This window comes from Papaver somniferum, chromosome 8, assembly GCF_003573695.1.
Source record: "Papaver somniferum cultivar HN1 chromosome 8, ASM357369v1, whole genome shotgun sequence".
NCBI classification, from domain to species: Eukaryota; Viridiplantae; Streptophyta; class Magnoliopsida; order Ranunculales; family Papaveraceae; genus Papaver; species Papaver somniferum.
Window position 1 is genome coordinate 95,067,849 of NC_039365.1, and position 18,217 is coordinate 95,086,065.

At 35.6% G+C, this 18,217-nt stretch overlaps 1 protein-coding gene across 1 annotated transcript; it reads left to right on the forward strand.

Moving 5' to 3' along the window:
* Positions 1 to 10,666: 10,666 nt before the first annotated feature.
* Positions 10,667 to 18,196, forward strand: LOC113302131 (probable LRR receptor-like serine/threonine-protein kinase At1g53440). The gene is made up of 22 exons (XM_026550977.1): positions 10,667 to 10,998; positions 11,103 to 11,171; positions 11,259 to 11,330; positions 11,423 to 11,494; positions 12,103 to 12,174; positions 12,281 to 12,352; positions 12,474 to 12,545; positions 12,698 to 12,769; positions 12,873 to 12,947; positions 13,847 to 13,915; positions 14,072 to 14,137; positions 14,248 to 14,307; positions 14,396 to 14,431; positions 14,516 to 14,565; positions 14,688 to 15,058; positions 15,196 to 15,391; positions 15,477 to 15,614; positions 16,104 to 16,219; positions 16,355 to 16,565; positions 16,661 to 16,898; positions 17,144 to 17,294; positions 17,650 to 18,196. The coding sequence occupies exons 1-22, from the start codon at positions 10,847 to 10,849 to the stop codon at positions 18,076 to 18,078; spliced, it is 2,859 nt and encodes a 952-aa protein (XP_026406762.1). The 5' UTR covers positions 10,667 to 10,846; the 3' UTR covers positions 18,079 to 18,196.
* Positions 18,197 to 18,217: the final 21 nt, after the last annotated feature.

An 18,217-nucleotide genomic window follows, 5' to 3' on the forward strand; every position in this document is an offset into this window, starting at 1 on the left:
AGCTTGGCTTGATAAGCCTCAGATACCTCCCTAAACTTTGTATTCGCGCCATGTCTATTAGTAATTCTTCGCTCCCGTAACGCACCGACTTCAGCCTTCACGAGCAACAAACGCTTCATCTCGTCATTCTTGAACATCACGGAGGTTAATGCAGGGATAGGCGCCAAAACTAGCACATATCCGTGGAGAGAGTCAGCCATAAGAGGCGAGTAGCTCACAAGGGAAAGGAAAGAAGAAATCAGGGAATAAGCTGAGAAGATACCAGTTGTACATATATGTATATATGTACGTGTATATGAGAGAAACACCATTCACGAGGTAGTGACCGACGATCTTCTCCATGCATAAAGGGATGCATACGATAACTCGACCATATATATATGACTATAAGGTTATCTTACGACTAACCTCATAGTCAGGGGACTAATGTTGATACATGAAAAATAATTCCCTTTAGCTAGACTAGGGCACCTCAAAGAAAGGAAGGGCCACACATAGAACATGGGGACTTGGGGACTAAGGCCCAAGTCCACCAAAGAAGTACCCATGAATTGGAAGGGACAATAAAGGAATTAACAAGGAAGAATGAGGTTATATTAGAGAAGGGATGGCATTAGTAGTAATTAAGGAGGCTTAGGACACATGTCAAGATGTCATAAAAAGAAGGGGCTTTTGGAAAGTCTATATAAGAAAGGACAAGGTACAATGGAAAGGGAACTCTCTCTCATACTATACTAAGAAAAGTGAGGTCATCTTGGTACACTAGAACGGGTAACGAGAATTCTGGTATTAACAATAGCAGATACATGACAATTTAGAAATAAATATATAAAAACTAGACCAGTAAGTCATGTTTGAAAGGGTGAGCTAATTTGAATTGGATTAAGATTGAATTTAGAAATAATTACATGAGCTCACAAACTGTCCTTCTCATTTAAAAAATGTCAAAGGCATTTCAATAAAATAACAAGATTCGTCATTTCTAAAGAAAATAATTATACCCAGTCCTTCATGATGAAAAGGATTAAGCAACTTAGCCATTCCGCACTGATTTCCTGGGGGTCTATAATATGTTTTCGGGTAAGTCAGTACCTACTTGGAGTGTGTTGCATATTTGGAGAAGAATACAACATTTGCTCAAGGAATTTATTTTTGTTAGATATTCTCATGTGTATAGAGAAACAAACAGGGCTGCAGACTGGCTTGCCAGTAAGCACCCTAGAGAAATTTTTGTTACTGTTGATATTACTAGATTTGATAGTGAGATGCTTTGCATCTTGGATGAGGATAGACAGGGTAAGATTTACCATAGGAAGTAGTTTCTTTTGTTTTTTGTTTTTTTTGGTTCTTAGTTTGTAAGGTTTTGGGTTCCCCTTAAACCCGGTGGAAGGTGTCAAAACCAAAAAAAGAAAAAAAAACTTAAAATTTATTTTGTTCGATCCATCAGCGTTGTTTCTCAACTAGTTTCTCATCTTTCTCTCAAGATCATGTATAATACTTTTAGGAGCATATATATACAGAAAGTAATAGATTGGTGACCCAGAAAAGACAAGTTCAACCAAAGTCAGTATACCATCTTCCAATAATATAACTTGCTTCCAGATTGTTAGTCTCTTGTCAAATCTCCCAAGGATTGGGTCCCAAGTATGATTGGACTTAAACCTCTAAAGGTAGTCCTAAATACTAATATGCAACGAGTCTATTCTACAACCTAACTGTTATGCCCAAATAGTCAAATCAGCCACCTCTTTAACTGCCACAAATCTCATCTTACAGTTGTAAATTTTGAGAACAGGAAGGACTTCGAACCCTCTTAAAATCGAGAATAAATTATGACACCGTTCCCATCTTGCCGCTAGAAAAATAGTTATATCATCAGCATATTGAAGATTTATGACACCCAGGTCTCCAACTTTGTAAGGTAGGATATTAAAACCTTCCATGACGATGTTAAATAAGAGATATGACAATGAATCTCCTAACCCCCTACTACTTCGAATTTTTCCAAAGACATGTCATCATTGATAATGGTTGAGAACGAGACTATAGAAACACGCATAAAGATTCACTTCCGCCATTTTCACCTAAACCCATAGCCACAACTATAAAATCAAGATAAGACCAACATAACTTTTAAATTCCTTTCAAGGTCAAGCTTTACTATCAAACTGTTAAGTGACATTCTAAGCCTGATATCCACCAACTCATTAGAAATAAGAGCTCTATCATGAATCTGTCTTTCTTTTAGAAAAATTGCTGGACTGAAAGAGATAACCTTGTCCATAAATACTTTCAGCATATTTGTCCACACCTTTGCAACAATACTATAAACATTATATAATAGACTGATAGTTCTATATGCTTATAGTCTTTCATTCACAGTTTTTCTTTCCCCATACCCTTTATCGCTTCCCAAACTTCTTCCTCCGAGAACGTTTTTGAATATTGTTCCTTTATTCTTGAGAAATTTTCATATACTAAGCATTATTATGTAGAGGACTGAAACCAAAGTCTTATTTGAAAAGTGACATATAAAAACCAAAAATGGTCTCCTTGATTTATTCCCTCTTCATAGTCATGTTTCCAGTATAAATCTTTCAGACATACTATTGTGTTTGTTATTTTTCTTAAGGTGGCATACTGTTGAACGTAATGAGTGATTTTACCCAATTTAATAAAAGTGTGTCAAGCCTTCTACATGGCATACCTTTGTTTCATAAAAAGGAGATTTCCCAAAGCCTTTATATCTGCTCGTTCAGCAGTTTTGTCATCATTAGGATTTCTAACTTCTTTGATTAGCTTAATATCACTTAGGCCCTCAGTGAAACCAAAGATTTGATTATGCACATGTCCAAGATTTTCTTTCACCCAAGTTTTTATTTTCTTACTCAACATATGCAATTTCCTCCAAAGCCTAGTGCTAGGTAACCCATTGACTTACAAACAAAGCCAACAATTTTTCAACATATCAGAAAAACCTGAAACAAAAAACCACGTAGTTTCAAACCTGAAGGGTGAAAGACCCAAACTTTCATCAAAAATATTAATCAATAAAGGCGTGTTATCATATGCAAGATTGGTCAAAGTAACTTGCTCCACCTCTGGGAATATCTCTGCCTAGTCCTAAGAGAATAAAACTCTGCCAATTTGTATCATAGTTGGATTTGGCAATTACCTATTTGTCCAAGTGAATATATCACATTGGAGGGGTAAGTCAACAAGATTGTTGCTTCGATAAAGACGGTAAATCTCTACATACAATTTGACAAGATAGTACCACCTCTTTTCTCACATGGGGAATGAACGACATTAAAATATTTCGCGACCATTTAAGGAAACACATGAAGGTTTCTCAGATAATATAAATCATTCTAGAGATCTTGTATATGAGAAGGGTTATTAGCTACATAAACTGGATTTTTGTTATAGGGAAAGCTAAAATGTAAAGGGGAAAGCTGATTATGGTCAATTAGTGTTGATTTTTTGAGTAATATGGGTGGAAGTAAAATAACTGAATTACTGTCGGGTTTTAATTGGAAGTGAACAATGGGAGACACAGGTTTGATTCTTGCAACTTCAATCCTAGTTTTTACTCTTCATAGAGAATGCACAGGAGGTACTAAAGACTCAACTTTAGGTTTTGATTTTGATTATTGTAATTACCATCCATAATTCCTGATTTGTTTTAATATTTTTAGAAAACGATGGACATATTGATTTTGAACCAATAAAGAAAACTTGTATGCATTTATCTTCACAACGACATCTAAAACTTGGACGTAATGTGACCACTTTGGTTAATCCTGATAACTATAAGGAAAAGTAGAAATATTAATAAACCAGTCTCAATTATAAGATAATCTTAGAAAAAGAGAAGCACCCAATCATCAAAAGCCAATGAGATACAGAAAGTTGTGGTGATTAAGCAGTTGTATATTAGTTAGAAAGGAGTTGAGAATTCAATCTCTAGTTTGAAAATCTTCCGAGTTTTACTTTGATCTTCCTTTTGTCATGATCATATACACTCATGGTGGGCCTAAGGGAGTAAGGGAGTGATGGTGCTTTAATGTATTCTTGCAGGGAGAGAAGGACCAGAAGGTGGCTTTTTTTTGTAATGGACTTTGAATGCGTGTTTAGTTTTATTCGTATATTTGATTAGTGTTTTTTCTCTGATGTTGAACAACGGTGATCAATAATCATAGGTGAGGTTTTATCTGTAGCTAAAATTTATGCATGTTCCGTAAGAGAGAGAGAAAATCAATGTGTAGAAAGGGCTGTGACAGATTTCTATTTCCACCCTATTCGACTCAAGGTCAATTTATGTTGACTAGAAGTCAGCTTTCCCACCTAAATGTTTTAGCTTTCCCTATAAAATTAATCATAAACTACTTTGAGAAATCGACGGAACAGGTTACTTTTACTCTTTATCGCGATAAATAAAGTGTATATCCCACAAAAAAAAACAGTAACTTCAAAATCATTTCTCTCTTAAAAACAAATGATTCCACTAGAGGCATCAATTTAGAGAAATAAATTATCATCAAAATTCCGTGTGTTACATAAGTCAGAAGTTTCTGATTGCATAAATTCCTCTCTCTTAGATCCGTATAGATAAAGAAAGTTAGCTTTCGAGGAATAAATAAGGAATCTAACCGCAAATCTTGTTGTTGGATCATTTAACCCTTTCACATTCTAAGTCATGAGTCTCGACTTCATTACTTACCCCCCGTCACCCTTGAAATAAAGACGTCATTCAAGGTATCACCAGTTGCATACTTGTTATACGAACATTATAATCTTCTCATCTCTTTCAATAGTCTGTTTTTTGCATAATCCTCAAAACTAGGGGTAAATATGGATTATCTTCTGGACTGCTAGTAGTTTGATTGGAAATTGTTGTATCTAGTAAAGTTGTGTCCATCTGAAATATATTTGGATCATGCACTGAGTATTGTCGGTTGCGTCAAAGTGATGAAGATTTCTGCTACATCGTCTAGGTAATTACTTGAGTCATCAATATCTGAAATCGAGACCCAAGTATTAATTCTTCCGACTGTCATTGTTGACCCAATAACACCATAGTATTTTTTATATTTACTAAGGATTGCTTTGTAGTTTGCTCTTATACCAAAATGTAGCCCCAACTTAACAAAAAAGTTGAATACTTGATTCACTTTGACTTGAATTGTAGGTTCACGAAAAACTGACCAGTTTTCTTAAGGAGAGACCAAAGAAATGATAACTAAGACCTGAGAAACAAAAGGGAAGTGTAGGTTAATATTATGAGATTGAGATAGGAAAATTGATAGGATGATTGATAGAGAATTTGAGATATAGTTTGAAGAGTCAAATAAGGTGTTACATAATGGACAAGTATATGTGGTATCAAATATGAGAGGTGTGGAAGGATCAACAAAATTTGAAACAGAATTATGAAAGCTCGTCTTAGTTATCCTAACCCAAACATTGTCAGGGATTTTTTATTATCAGGGATATTCTCATGGGAGTATGTGTCACCTAGATTTGTGTTTACTCCAGCAGTAGCCTTTAAAGGATGCAAGATCTTTCTAAACTTTGGCAATTCCCCTCATCTGTGTTGATCTTAATTAATTAGGGGACGAAACTAATGCTTTCAACGATTTTATCTTCATTGTTATCGCTGAGATATATGATAGATTTAGAGCGCTCTTCTCAACTGTTACAAGAGTGCCACAACACTTTTCCAGAGCTTCATAAACATGATATGTCAAGAGTTGCAGAGGTACTCCAATAAATGTGATATCACATATGAAGAACTTTAAAAATGATAGAATAAAAAATATGCATGGGTTTTTCTTAGACATTGATAGCTTAGATACACCAAAATCGACACTTTAAATTTCCTTACAATCATTATTGGTATGGGCGAAAGCTAAGAATATGGCAATGTTATACTGATCCAAACGAGCTTTATCAAATACGTCGGTGATACCAAAAAATACGCTGATAGTTTTAGCAACCTTTACCCATCAACTAGATTCGTAAAGGAGGGGAGCACAAAAGCTTTATCTGAATGTCCATAATCACCCATAAAGTCATAGTGTATGTTAATTATTTTGCATATAGACCCTTTCATATTTTTTACAAAAACTTTGGAAGCATAGACATCATACTAATTTTAATATATGGGTTTCACAATGGTTCTGGATTGGTTTTTTGACTGGTAGAGGGAGAGAAAGATTTTGGAAGCGAAGGTTTAGCAGTTTTAAAGTATTTCCCAACACCAATTGAAGAAGGGTGAAAAGGGTTCATATTGAAGAAGAGATGAACCGAAAGGATACGTAATCCAAAATGGAAGAGAGAAACAAAACATCGAATAAATTTTAGTATGCCAGGGGTTGAGGATTTGAGAAAATATAAGGAAAAGTTGAATTAGTTTGATATTGAGGATTTGTGAAAGAGTGAGGAAGATTCATAAATATTCACGAAGTTGAGGGTTTAATAGAAACAAATGAGGAAGAGGTAGAATTGGATGAGAAGACAAATGTGCAAGGGATTATAGAATCCATTGAAAAGAATGAAGTGGTAAAATCGGTTGATGTTGACTCATAGAAGGTAGATTGGAGGTGGAGATTTGCAGGTAAGGTTTAGGGTTTCAAGGATGAAAGAAACTATTGAAGATACTTTGTCTTTTTATAACATGGTTATAATATCATCAATGACGGAAGAAAGTTTAAACCATCCAAAGATATTGTTGCCAGCTTATACGAAAAACCGATCTTCTCTCAGAGGTGTGTTCCGGTAAGGAGCATAGAACATGAAGGAAAAGTATAACGTGATTTTTTAGTTTGTTTCACAGTAAACCAACGCATTGAACCGTCACATTTCCAAAACTCCTTCTCACGAAGATTCAAAGCTTCAAACAGTATATCTGCGATCTGCCTAGCAGGATCATTAGAGAAAGTTACAACAACTGGTTGTTTTCCACTTTTTTCAGTGATAGTTAGGATTTTAACTCGATTATCTCTATCTGAACCGCACTTCAAAGCATTTTTACTCGATTGTAAAATTGAAAGCGTGCAACTTATCAATAGATCCAAGATCGATTGAGGTTTTCTTACCATCTTGTGAAGAATTTAGGATTATTTTAGTAACTGTTTCTCTGCTCCATCTCCATTCAGAAGCCATTTTTTCCAATCTCAAGTATGGATAAAACCGAGACCGGACTTTGTTGTCGGGGATAGCGGTTGGGTCGACAATGGAATTAATTCACTTGGCCGGGTTTTCTTAGGGGAGTTGCGCCCTGTTGCGTCGTATTAAAAAAGACTAACTTATTATTATTATTAGGGATGCATAAATTTGTAAAGGACTACAAGATAATTATTTCATATAGGTAGTGGGATAAGGGTTGTCTTAGCAGATAATAAACGATAAAGTTAACCTTGAATAAATTATATTATCATATCACCTTTCAACCCTGATGCTAACTTATATCGATTAACAATTTTTTTTAATTTTTTTTCTTTTGACAAAAATCAATTAACACTTTTATTATTTTTTTGAGGAAAATCGATCAACAACTTTTTTTTTTTTTTTTTGATGAACAAACCCATTTAACAGACCTATCTATTTCTTGGTCGATCCATCTACCACTAGAATATGTCAACTTATGGGTATAAAATCTTTATATACGACTAACAAATGTGTTTTTTCTTCTAACTGAGGAACATACCCTTCTACGGCTTGGTAGAATGCATTTACAGTTAGGAAATATCCATCGACGGCTACAATATGTGTTTGTGTTTTGTAATTGAAGAACAAATCCAGATACGAATAGATTACTCCATCCACGTCTAGAAAATGAGTTTGCTCTTCGTAATTAAAGAAAAAACCCATTATGGCCTTGTCGAATTTATCTACATTTAAGATACGTGCTTTTTCTTCGCAATTCAAGCACAGCGCTTCTACGTCGTTTAGGTCGAATGCATCTACAACTGGGAAATATCCATATATGGCCAGGAAACTTTATTTTCTTCCTTCCAAAATTTCTAACGCAAACCGTAATTCTCAACCACTGACTACAAATACAATCTTACTAATCTAATCTAATACTAACACTAGATAGAGTAAACTGATTAAAATCATTAAAACAAAAGAAAGTATGGGCAATTAGCCATTATATATAGTTGGATAAAGAGTTTTTTTTTACTTTACTTCGACATAATCCTCGCAGGCACTTCAAATTTCAAAACCGGCCGTAAAAATATGAAGCCAGATTGGGTATACCCAAATTAATTGGGGTATATAAAATTTGTGCTACGGGGTGTCTAAAAGATGTTAAAAGACCAAATTTCCTTTACTATTAATACATGGATTTAGTTTCATTGAAACCGTAAAACTAAAACCCATCCAAACAATCTTCAAAATCCATATTCAAAACTCTAACCCTACGTGATGAAATCAAAAAAGAAAAGAAAAAAAACGAAACTAAAAAAATCAAGAAGAATCTGACATTTGGGTTTATATGAGATTGAGTATGATTTTGTACCCAATATCATATCATGTATAATTCCAAATCCCTATGAAAATTCATCAAGGAGATATATTTTTTAGCATGACGACTTTTCTTGGTATTCAAAAGTTGTCGTGGTCTAATTTGTGTAGGTTAACTATTTTGATTCAATAAGTTTTATAAGGTTTTGGGTCGTCATAATCCTCAAATATCTACTTTGACGACTTTGTGTTGGTCGTCACTTTGTGCAATTTCGAGCATGACGACTGATAACATCTTACATCAACCTTTCTCTGTGTCCTATTTTTCATTTAGTCGTCATGTTGTTTTATCTGTAATCGTGACGAGCTTGTGCATAAGATTCTTAGTCATTAGTGTTTGACATTCTCGACCTTGACGACTATAGTTTCGTCGGCAGGTTATGAAATAAAAACGTTGCCTACTAGTCATGAATTTGTAATACCTGTCTCTGTATGAAAATTTTCATTTGGTCTTCAGCATGGTTTATTACCAACAAGCGGGCTATTGATAGTCGTTATCTTCCATATTTGTCGACCTTGCCGACTTTTCAAACTTTCAGTTCTGAAAGTTTTTATTTCTTCTATAATTTTGAGATTGAAATCATTAAACATCTTTGTAATCCCCCTTTTGGAAGTGTTTGGATAGTGTGGTTTCATTTCCGTTAGAAACAAAATTCTCAAAACATTTTTTTTTTCCTCAAATACCTTCCAACAAATTTCATATAACCAAAACAAGCTTTCATAACTTATAATTCACCTAATTGGTTAAACTAAATAGGTTGATTAGTGCTAATTAAATCAGAGCAGCTTAGCCATTTTCAAAAATATATGACTAAGGGGTTTTGGGTTTTACTTTCCAACGACCCTATTTTGTTTAAGTATACCCCAATTATTTAAGCTGGGCATACCGAATCTTGCGAGTCAAAAATAAAGAACACGTAATTGGGGGATATTTTTTTAATTGGGGGATATGAATTACTAACCCCATCCAATAGTGTCCGCTAAGGGGTGTTTTTTTGGGGCGGAAATACTAAAATACCCTTCCATCTAAATCAAAATTTAAAACTAAAACTAATAATCAAAATCAAATCCTAAAAGTTCTTAAAGATAGGTTAAATTGAATTGTTGTTGAGCAAGAAGAAGAAATGACTTCATTGAGAAGGTATATGATACCCAATCAAAGTGTTGTTGTTTCGTTTGGGTTAGAATCATAAACTGAAACTTTTCAGTTTGATTTTCAATCACTCCCGGCTTGTGTTCATGATGAATACCCTACTGTGTTTTTTTTGTGTCGGCATAGTTTTTGGGCCGACATGGTTTTTAGGATGAATACCATGCAAATACTTGCTATTTCAGACAATTTTTCTGTATGTTTTTGTCCTCAAACCGGCACGGTACACTTGGGAATCGACCATGCCGATACTAGTGTCAACATGGTTTTTAGGATGAATACCGTGCCGATACTAGTACTGGCATGGTTTTTATGATGAATACCATGCCGATACTTGCTATTTCAGACAAATTTTCTGTATGTTTTTGTCATCAAACCGACACGGTACACTTGGGAATCGACCATGTTGGCACTTCTACCGGCATGCTCGATAATGAACTTTCTGTGCAGGCAGTGTACTTACAATTTCAAAATTGGGGGATATTGTGTATCGACATGGTGAAAGTATGAATACCATGCCGATTTGGTCACTGCCGACATGGTAAAAGTATGATTACCATCCCGGTATTCATACTTTTACCATGCCGACACTGAGTTTTTCAGGCGCAACAATAGCGAATTCAATGAGAAAATAATCAAATTTCAATACATCAATACCTATATATGAGTAATTGGAGCACTTATATGTCCAGCTTGTTTACTTTCCTGGGTTGGTTCTTCACCTAAACCTTCATGATCATAAATATCTTAATTTGATGTTGTTGCATCAACAAATTCAATGATAATGATTTATTCTAATGATTATCAAACTAATTATATTTAAACACTAAACATGATTAGTAAGACCTAATAAGAAATTATATAAATGACCTTGATTTACTATTTAAATCCCATTTTTATCTTTTTCCTATATCCCCTAATTAATAAAAATATCCCCAATTGCCAGTTCAAAATAAAACAAAATAAAATAAAGGAGATGAATATGTTTGCAGAATACGTCTGCCCGACTAAACGGTATCGTAGAGTGATCTGCTACACTCATGTAAACACGAAGTAAAACTAGTCATATAATTCTAATCTATCATCTATTACCGTGGATTCTCAAAATGTCCCTCTCTTTAATGGAAGACTTCAGTGTTCCAGCAACTTCTCCTTGTTTTGGAAATGAGGTTATCCCCCTCTCGCGGGGTTATCTTACAGAAATTCAAAAAGTTGTTGAAAAAGTGTTTCCTATGGATATGCAGACAGCTGAGACGCCTCAACTTAATTGGAGAATTACCTGATGAATTTGCAGATTTTCCTTATCTACAAGAAATGTACGTAACCTCTCTCCCTCACTCATCTGTTTGATAATATGCCCAACTGAGTAGTACTGCTAAACACGAATATTTATCCAGTTCATTATTTTTGGTTAAAACAGAGATTTAAATCACAACTATCTCAGCGGGTCTGTTCCTAAGGCTTGGAAAACTCTCCCACTCGTGAATCTGTAAGTAATTCTTCATTCTATTTGTTGCTTCCACAATTTTAAATGTTTGCGTCAAATTAAAAGTAATGCATTACTTGTTATTTGCAGAGCTATGCTGGCCAACACCATTGGGGGGTCAATTCCAAAGGAAATTGCTGAAATTGTTACTTTACAACATTTGTAAGATGCGGTGGATTCTTCTTTTTGGTTCATATAAAAACGGAATTGTTTGTGATGATTTAAGTTTTTACTTGTACAATTGTCTGTTGCAGGGTGTTGACCGATAATCAGCTTGAAGGACCCCTTCCTCCAGAGCTTGGCAAGCTCACCAGTTTGACGCAATTGTAAGATTATTTAAAATCGTCCAATATGTTAAGCTTATATAACCAAATAAGCCATCTCAAATAAATGAGTGTTCTTGAGCAAGGATGTTAGCAGTATGCATGCATTATGCTAGGGCATGCATAAGTGGAGAAAACAGTATGTTTGAGACATAGTGTTAAATGTTCTGCACTTTCAGTTAAGATAACATCTTTGTTGAAAATTTTGTTATATTTGTAACTCTATCAGTTAGGAGTTGGTGTATCATCTAGGAGTCAGTTATATTACGCGGTCACAGGAATCCGTTTCTGAAATGAAATATATGCAAAAGCTTAACCAATATTTGTGTTCTTCCTTTCTACTCTCTACTCGATACAAATTCTAACAATCTTGAGTCCGGGATTTGTACCGTCTAGAATTTTCTCAGTGACAACTGATAGTGAAGACTTACGCAAGTAGTTATTGTAGGAGCTGATGTTACAAGGCCTAGATAATAGAACATATTATGTGAAACCAATAAATTGTCAACACCATTTTTGCATTATCATTACCAATAGAGGCTCATTGTCAAAGTTTTTTTTTTTTTTTTTTTTTAAAGGCTGATCATTATGTTGTTTTGATACCCATGCAGAGCTCTTTCTGGGAACAATTTCACTGGAGTTTTACCTGCAACATTTGCTAATCTGAAGAACATGGCAGATTTGTATGTGATACTTTTAAAAAAAAAAAAAAAACCTTAATAATGATTCCATATCTGTACAGATTGAGCATGTGCAATAATCAATTTTTGGGTTTGCTACTATTTGCAGCAGGATAGCCGGGACTAGTATCTCTGGGAAAATACCTGATTTCATTGGGGATTGGACACAACTGATTGAGCTGTGATTATCGCACTCAGAACTTCCCTCTAACGTTTCTTCATTACTAATTCAGTAGAACATAATTTTATAAATTCCACTTCAGTACTTCATGACGATATTTAAAAGTTATTTATCTTTGCAGGGATATACGGGGTACATCAATGGAGGGGCCCATCCCTTCCACCATATTCCACCTGAAGAATTTAACAAAACTGTTAAGTCCACTTTGCTCTCTTCTCTACTGATTACTTCACAATTGCTTATGATACAAATTCCCCAAATTTATCAGGCATCAGATGAAATAAAACCTTTGAACCCAAACAAGTTAGTATCACACTTCCATATGTGTTAAATATCTTGTTTCAGGAGAGTGTCGGACTTAAGGGGACCAGAAACGCCCTTCCCAGATTTCCAGGATGTGAGCGTGATGTCCCAACTGTGAGTTTAGTCACATGGCTATGGTTCCCTGTATTGTGTAATCCTACGTTTATGTCTGTTTTTTACTCTTTAATGAAAACTTAGCATCATTGATGTACTACAGGGAACTAAGAAATTGCCTGATTAGAGGTTCAATCCCATCAAACATTGGAGAAATGATACCTAGACTGATAAGACTGTAAGTTTCTTTTGATGAATGACTGTGCACTAGTGTCGATCAGCAAACGTTTTCCAGATTTGGTTGCTCTTTGTTAATCACATCCATGGTTTTTGCTTATTTCCTTTAGCTCAAGTGATTAAAACCTGAAAGAGAGAGTATATGAACTGACAAAATTAACATGAGTATAATATATTACAAAACCATTTTAAAGCAACACTACTTACTGCCAAAACTTTCAGTGCTATTTTTTTTCTGTCTGTTGTTTGTTGTTGTCTTGTGTCAGTGTATTTCATATGCACTAATTTATTGTCTGAAATTTCTTATGGTGTCCGGATCGGAGAGCCCAAATATGCCATGAGATGATGGACAGCTTTTGTGGAGTGGATCCTTGATGGGTTATTAGGCTTTAGCTTGAAAGTGATATACTGGATGCATGAAATATGTGTACTTTATGGATGTTTCATTTGCACAGATGTCCACATATATATGATTCATAGAGAATATCTAATCGTCCATAGGGCCATGCTAGTTCCACTCAATCCTCACTTGTCCTGCTGCTAGAAAAATTCTCTAAAACTCTCTGTTTCTCTCCTCTCCTCATGTGCGCCCTACATACTCCTCAGGGGAGTTATCTCGTGTTTCTCAAGTGTATGTTTGCTTGTATGGCCTAACCTGTCTCTTCTATTTTTATGTTGATTTAGTTTTGCTCCAGGATTTCTTAGAGTTCGTTGCCCTTAAGTAGACTATTTGAGTTGGTTGGTATTTGTGTAATTGGACAACTGAAACAGAATTTGGTTTTACAAGTTTGATATTTTTGTTCTTCCATTATCAGTATTCATAAGACAATTTCATATTACAGTAACAACATTTCTATGTAATTATCTAGTGTTTTTATCCTCTTAACCTTTTCCTTGTAGGGACCTGAGTTTCAATAGACTTACAGGTGACATTCATAGCCTACAAGAAATTCCACATCTAAAATACCTGTAAGTAAAACAGCAATTTAACAATTATTCCATCAAAATTTGTGAATGAATCATTCTGTTAACATTGAAAGTTCTTGTTGGTTTGTTTTCATGTTATTACGGCTTCCACACTTATTATTACTCAGAGGATTAATATGAAGTATTGTTTGGATATAGGTATCTCACCAACAACCAACTGACTGGACAAGTCCCGCTATGGATAACAAACACTAAGCAGAACTTGTACGACTTAATTATGTATATATATATTTTTTTATTTTTTTATTTTCCAATGTTAATCTTAGCTTTTCTTAAATTCATTGACCTGGATCTGTTGTTATCCTGTCTTGCAGTGACCTATCATACAACAATTTTACCGGACCATCTCTATCCAGTTGTCAGGAATCACATTTGTAAGCTGTAGATTTTTTGAATATGTTTTCTCTTTGTTGTTTATTTGATGACCTTATACTCACCTTACTGTTTTTGACTACCAAACAGGAACAAAATGTCGAGTTATCCATCTGATGAGGACCGGTAGTAAGTTCCCTGAAAATTTGGTTGCATATTTCAGCACATAATAATTTGACAATATATGAACTAAACCAATATCTTGTGTAGAATTGCTTGGTGCTTGAAGAAGGACCTACCCTGCGGCACAAAATCCAAATGTAACTATCTGAACTTCTCGTTGAAGGGAATCATAGTGTTTTATATTCGGTTACTAACAGTTCAACAATGACCGATCTTTGAGTATAACCATGTATGAGATTGATGACCATGACATTTGCAGATTATTCCTTTTTCATTAATAGTGGTGGCTCAGAGGTGGCTATTGGAGACGAGAAGTATGACGCCGATGTATCACCAATGGGCCCATCGTCATTTCACTCCTATAATGATAAATGGGCTTGCAGTACTACGGGGGATTTTATCGTACCCCTACCCGAAGGCAAAGCTAACTATCTTACTCAAGCGAGCCCAAACATGACAGTTGCAGAATTATACAAGACGGCTCGTATTTCACCTCTCTCACTGAAGTACTATGGCATCTGTTTACGTCCAGGAAATTATAAAGTGAAGCTTCACTTTGCTGAAATAATGTTCCCAACTGACAAAACAGCTGCCGGCATTGGGACACGCAAATTCGATGTGTCAATTCAAGTGAGTGATTGGAAAGTTACTATCGTTACTGATTGCTAAAACTACAGTATCATATCCCTTTTTATCTCGACTACTTCTTGATTTTGAATGACATTTTACTGGTTGTTGTTAACGAAGTTTTTGCGATGTACTTGCAGGGTAAAAGATATTTGAAGGCTTTTAATATCGAAGAAGAAGCAAAAGGTGTTGGAAGGAGCATCACTAAAGAATATGATGTTGATGTTACTAGTAGCACTCTAGAGATTCACTTATACTGGGCAGGGAAAGGAACTATTTTCATTCCGTCTGACTTTGCATATGGACCTCTTATTTCAGCCATTGCAGTCACACCAAGTGAGTTGATCCGTACAGTTAACTTTTCTTCATTATATCACTTAATATCTTCTTATTGATATTATTTTTCTATCTTGTTGTCCAGATTTTGGTCCTGACACGAGTCACGTCTCTGTTGGAGTAATTGCCGGCATTGTAGCTGCTTCGTTTGTTCTAATTGTATTGGTTCTGGCCATTCTTTGGAAGAAAGGTTACCTTGGAAAAAAGGATCTTGAGGACAAAGGTTAGAAAAATGAAATAAATAATGTATCCCTTTCACTCTTGAACATCGGTGGTTGGTCAAGGAGACCCTACCGAATATAAAAGTAACCATCGAGCTCGAAAGATAATACACTGGCTCTGCCATGAACTCTCTTAAAAACCTCTGGCAGATTGACTCGGCCTCTGCATTAATCCAAAGCTGGAGAAATTTGATATATTTTGCCGAAACCAAAGTCAACTTAGTACAGAAGTATTTATAATAAAATGGTAATGGTATTGCCCATGGGACATTTGTATTCTCGCTCTTTTAAGGATAAGCGTCTTAGGACAGGAATAACCTGGTATTTCTAGCTGTAAGAAAATTTGTCTGAGTGAATCCTGGAAAAGAGTTGCTCAGTTGTTTCCAAAGCTCTCTTTACATGTTCACTATAAATTTAACATCTTCACATGGCAAGGTCTAGCTTTACAGGTGCAAATGTTTGTTGCTGATTTTCCTTTTTTGTTTTAGCAGAACTTGGAGAGCTATTGCAGACGAGTTACTTCACTCTAAGAGAAGTTAAAGCAGCAACCAGGAATTTTGATCGTGCAAATAAAATAGGTGAAGGCGGGTTTGGTCCGGTTTATAAGGTAATTTCGAGTTGCTTGCTGGCATTTTGTTTTTAGTCATTTCCCAAGCATCACTTGATAACTCCAACCACTTCGATTAGGTGCAAATTTCTATACTATATACGTTTAACCTCGGTCTCTATTGGATTATGTCAGGGCCTACGCCCAGATGGTTCATTGATTGCTGTCAAGCAACTGTCTTCCATGTCAAAGCAAGGCAACCGCGAATTCGTGAATGAGATTGGCATCATTTCTGGTTTACAACACCCTAATCTCGTGAAGCTTTTTGGCTGTTGTGTTGAAGGAAACCAGCTTCTGGTAATTTATGAATACATGGAAAATAATAGTCTTGCCCGTGCTTTATATGGTAATCACCTAGCCTCAAAGTTTTACTCATTACTAGATTCCATGAATCAGTTTTGATATCTGTTTATTCAGTAATCGGAGATGTCATGGTTTTAGGTCGTGCAGATCAACGACTTAACTTGGACTGGCCAACCAGGTTTAGGATTTGTATGGACATTGCCAAAGGTTTAGCATTTCTTCATGAGGAATCAAGGCTGAAAATTGTGCACAGAGACATAAAGACAACTAATGTTCTTCTGGATAAGGATTTAACTGCGAAGATATCTGATTTTGGTATGGCTAAACTTGACGAGGAGGAGAACACCCACATCAGCACACGTATTGTAGGAACTTTGTGAGTAAACTTCATTTCTTCCCGTATTCATTTTCCAGCATGTATTTCCGTAAGCATAGACGCGCCTAACATGGTACTAACTGGAGAAAAGGGTAGTTTTTTGGTTGGTTAAAAGATCTGGTGTTTTGACATTATTGAGATTGAAGTATAAAATTCTGCTTTGACATGTCCACAAAGATTATAGAGCAGGACTGTCGTCTTTGGCCACGCTATCCACCTTATATTTTGTTGTGTATTACTTGTAGAGGCTATATGGCTCCTGAGTATGCATCGAGCGGTCGCTTGACTTACAAAGCAGACATTTACAGCTTTGGTATTGTTGCGCTGGAGATCGTCAGTGGAAAGAGCAACACAAGCTATATGACAAATGATGAGTGCTTCTGTCTTCTTGACTGGGTAAAGTAACCAAACATTTTTACTGTTTAATGCGTGGATATCTATCCAACACCTTTGCTCTTCAAAAGAACATAAATTCGGGTCGAAACAGTTCGGTTTTGCTCTAAATGTCAATTTGGCTAGAAGTTCCCAAAGAAGTTTAAAAAGTCATGGCTAGGACCCTTGTTGTCCATCTGTAAGGAAATTTAGTACTTTCCTTAATGCACTGCATGTGAGAGATTCAGGACTTGTGTGTATTTCCAAATGCAAAAGAATGAATTGTATCACTTTTTTTTGTGACGCACACGTATTTGGTACTGGTAGTATGGCAAACAAACGACAATGAGAGCTAACTTTCTTTTTGTTACAACTGCAAGCGAATGTACTAAAAGAGCAAGGGAATCTCCTTGACCTTATTGACCCCATTCTGAAGCCAAACTATTCAAAGAAAGAAGTTCTGAGAATGTTAAACATAGCTCTCTTATGCACCAACCGATCTCCTACTCTTAGACCAATGATGTCTACCGTCCTGGGCATGCTTAAAGGTCGTTTGCCAGTCCAAGAATCACTCGCGGTATGTAGTCCAAGGACAGATGACTCGAGGTCCAGTGCCTCCTCTGAAGGAATCTCGTATGATAGCCAAATACATGTCTCAACCTCTTCGCAAGGGGGTACTCTACTAGAGATGACTAATTCATCATCGGAGGATCCATGGCAAGCTGATTCCACAATTTCGACTTACTACAGTATGAAAAAGAAGAAGAAACTAGAGGACACTGAAGTGAAGTGGCTAAATTCTCCCTGATCGTATTGTGAATAATTGCAAAAAATTTATTCTGTTTTCTAAATATTCCTGAAAATTTTATTTTCTTCCTAAATATTCCTGATTTTTTTTTTATTTTGTTTTCTATTCCTGAAAATTCTGTGAATAATTGCAAAATTGA

Coding starts and splice junctions, on each gene's coding strand:
- LOC113302131 (XM_026550977.1), top strand. CDS start 10,847: ATGAGGTTATCCCCCTCTCGCGGGGTTATCTTACAGAAATTCAAAAAG. Junction 14,138..14,247: donor ACAAACACTAAGCAGAACTT/GTACGACTTAAT, acceptor CCTGTCTTGCAG/TGACCTATCATACAACAATT. Junction 15,059..15,195: donor AATTCGATGTGTCAATTCAA/GTGAGTGATTGG, acceptor ATGTACTTGCAG/GGTAAAAGATATTTGAAGGC.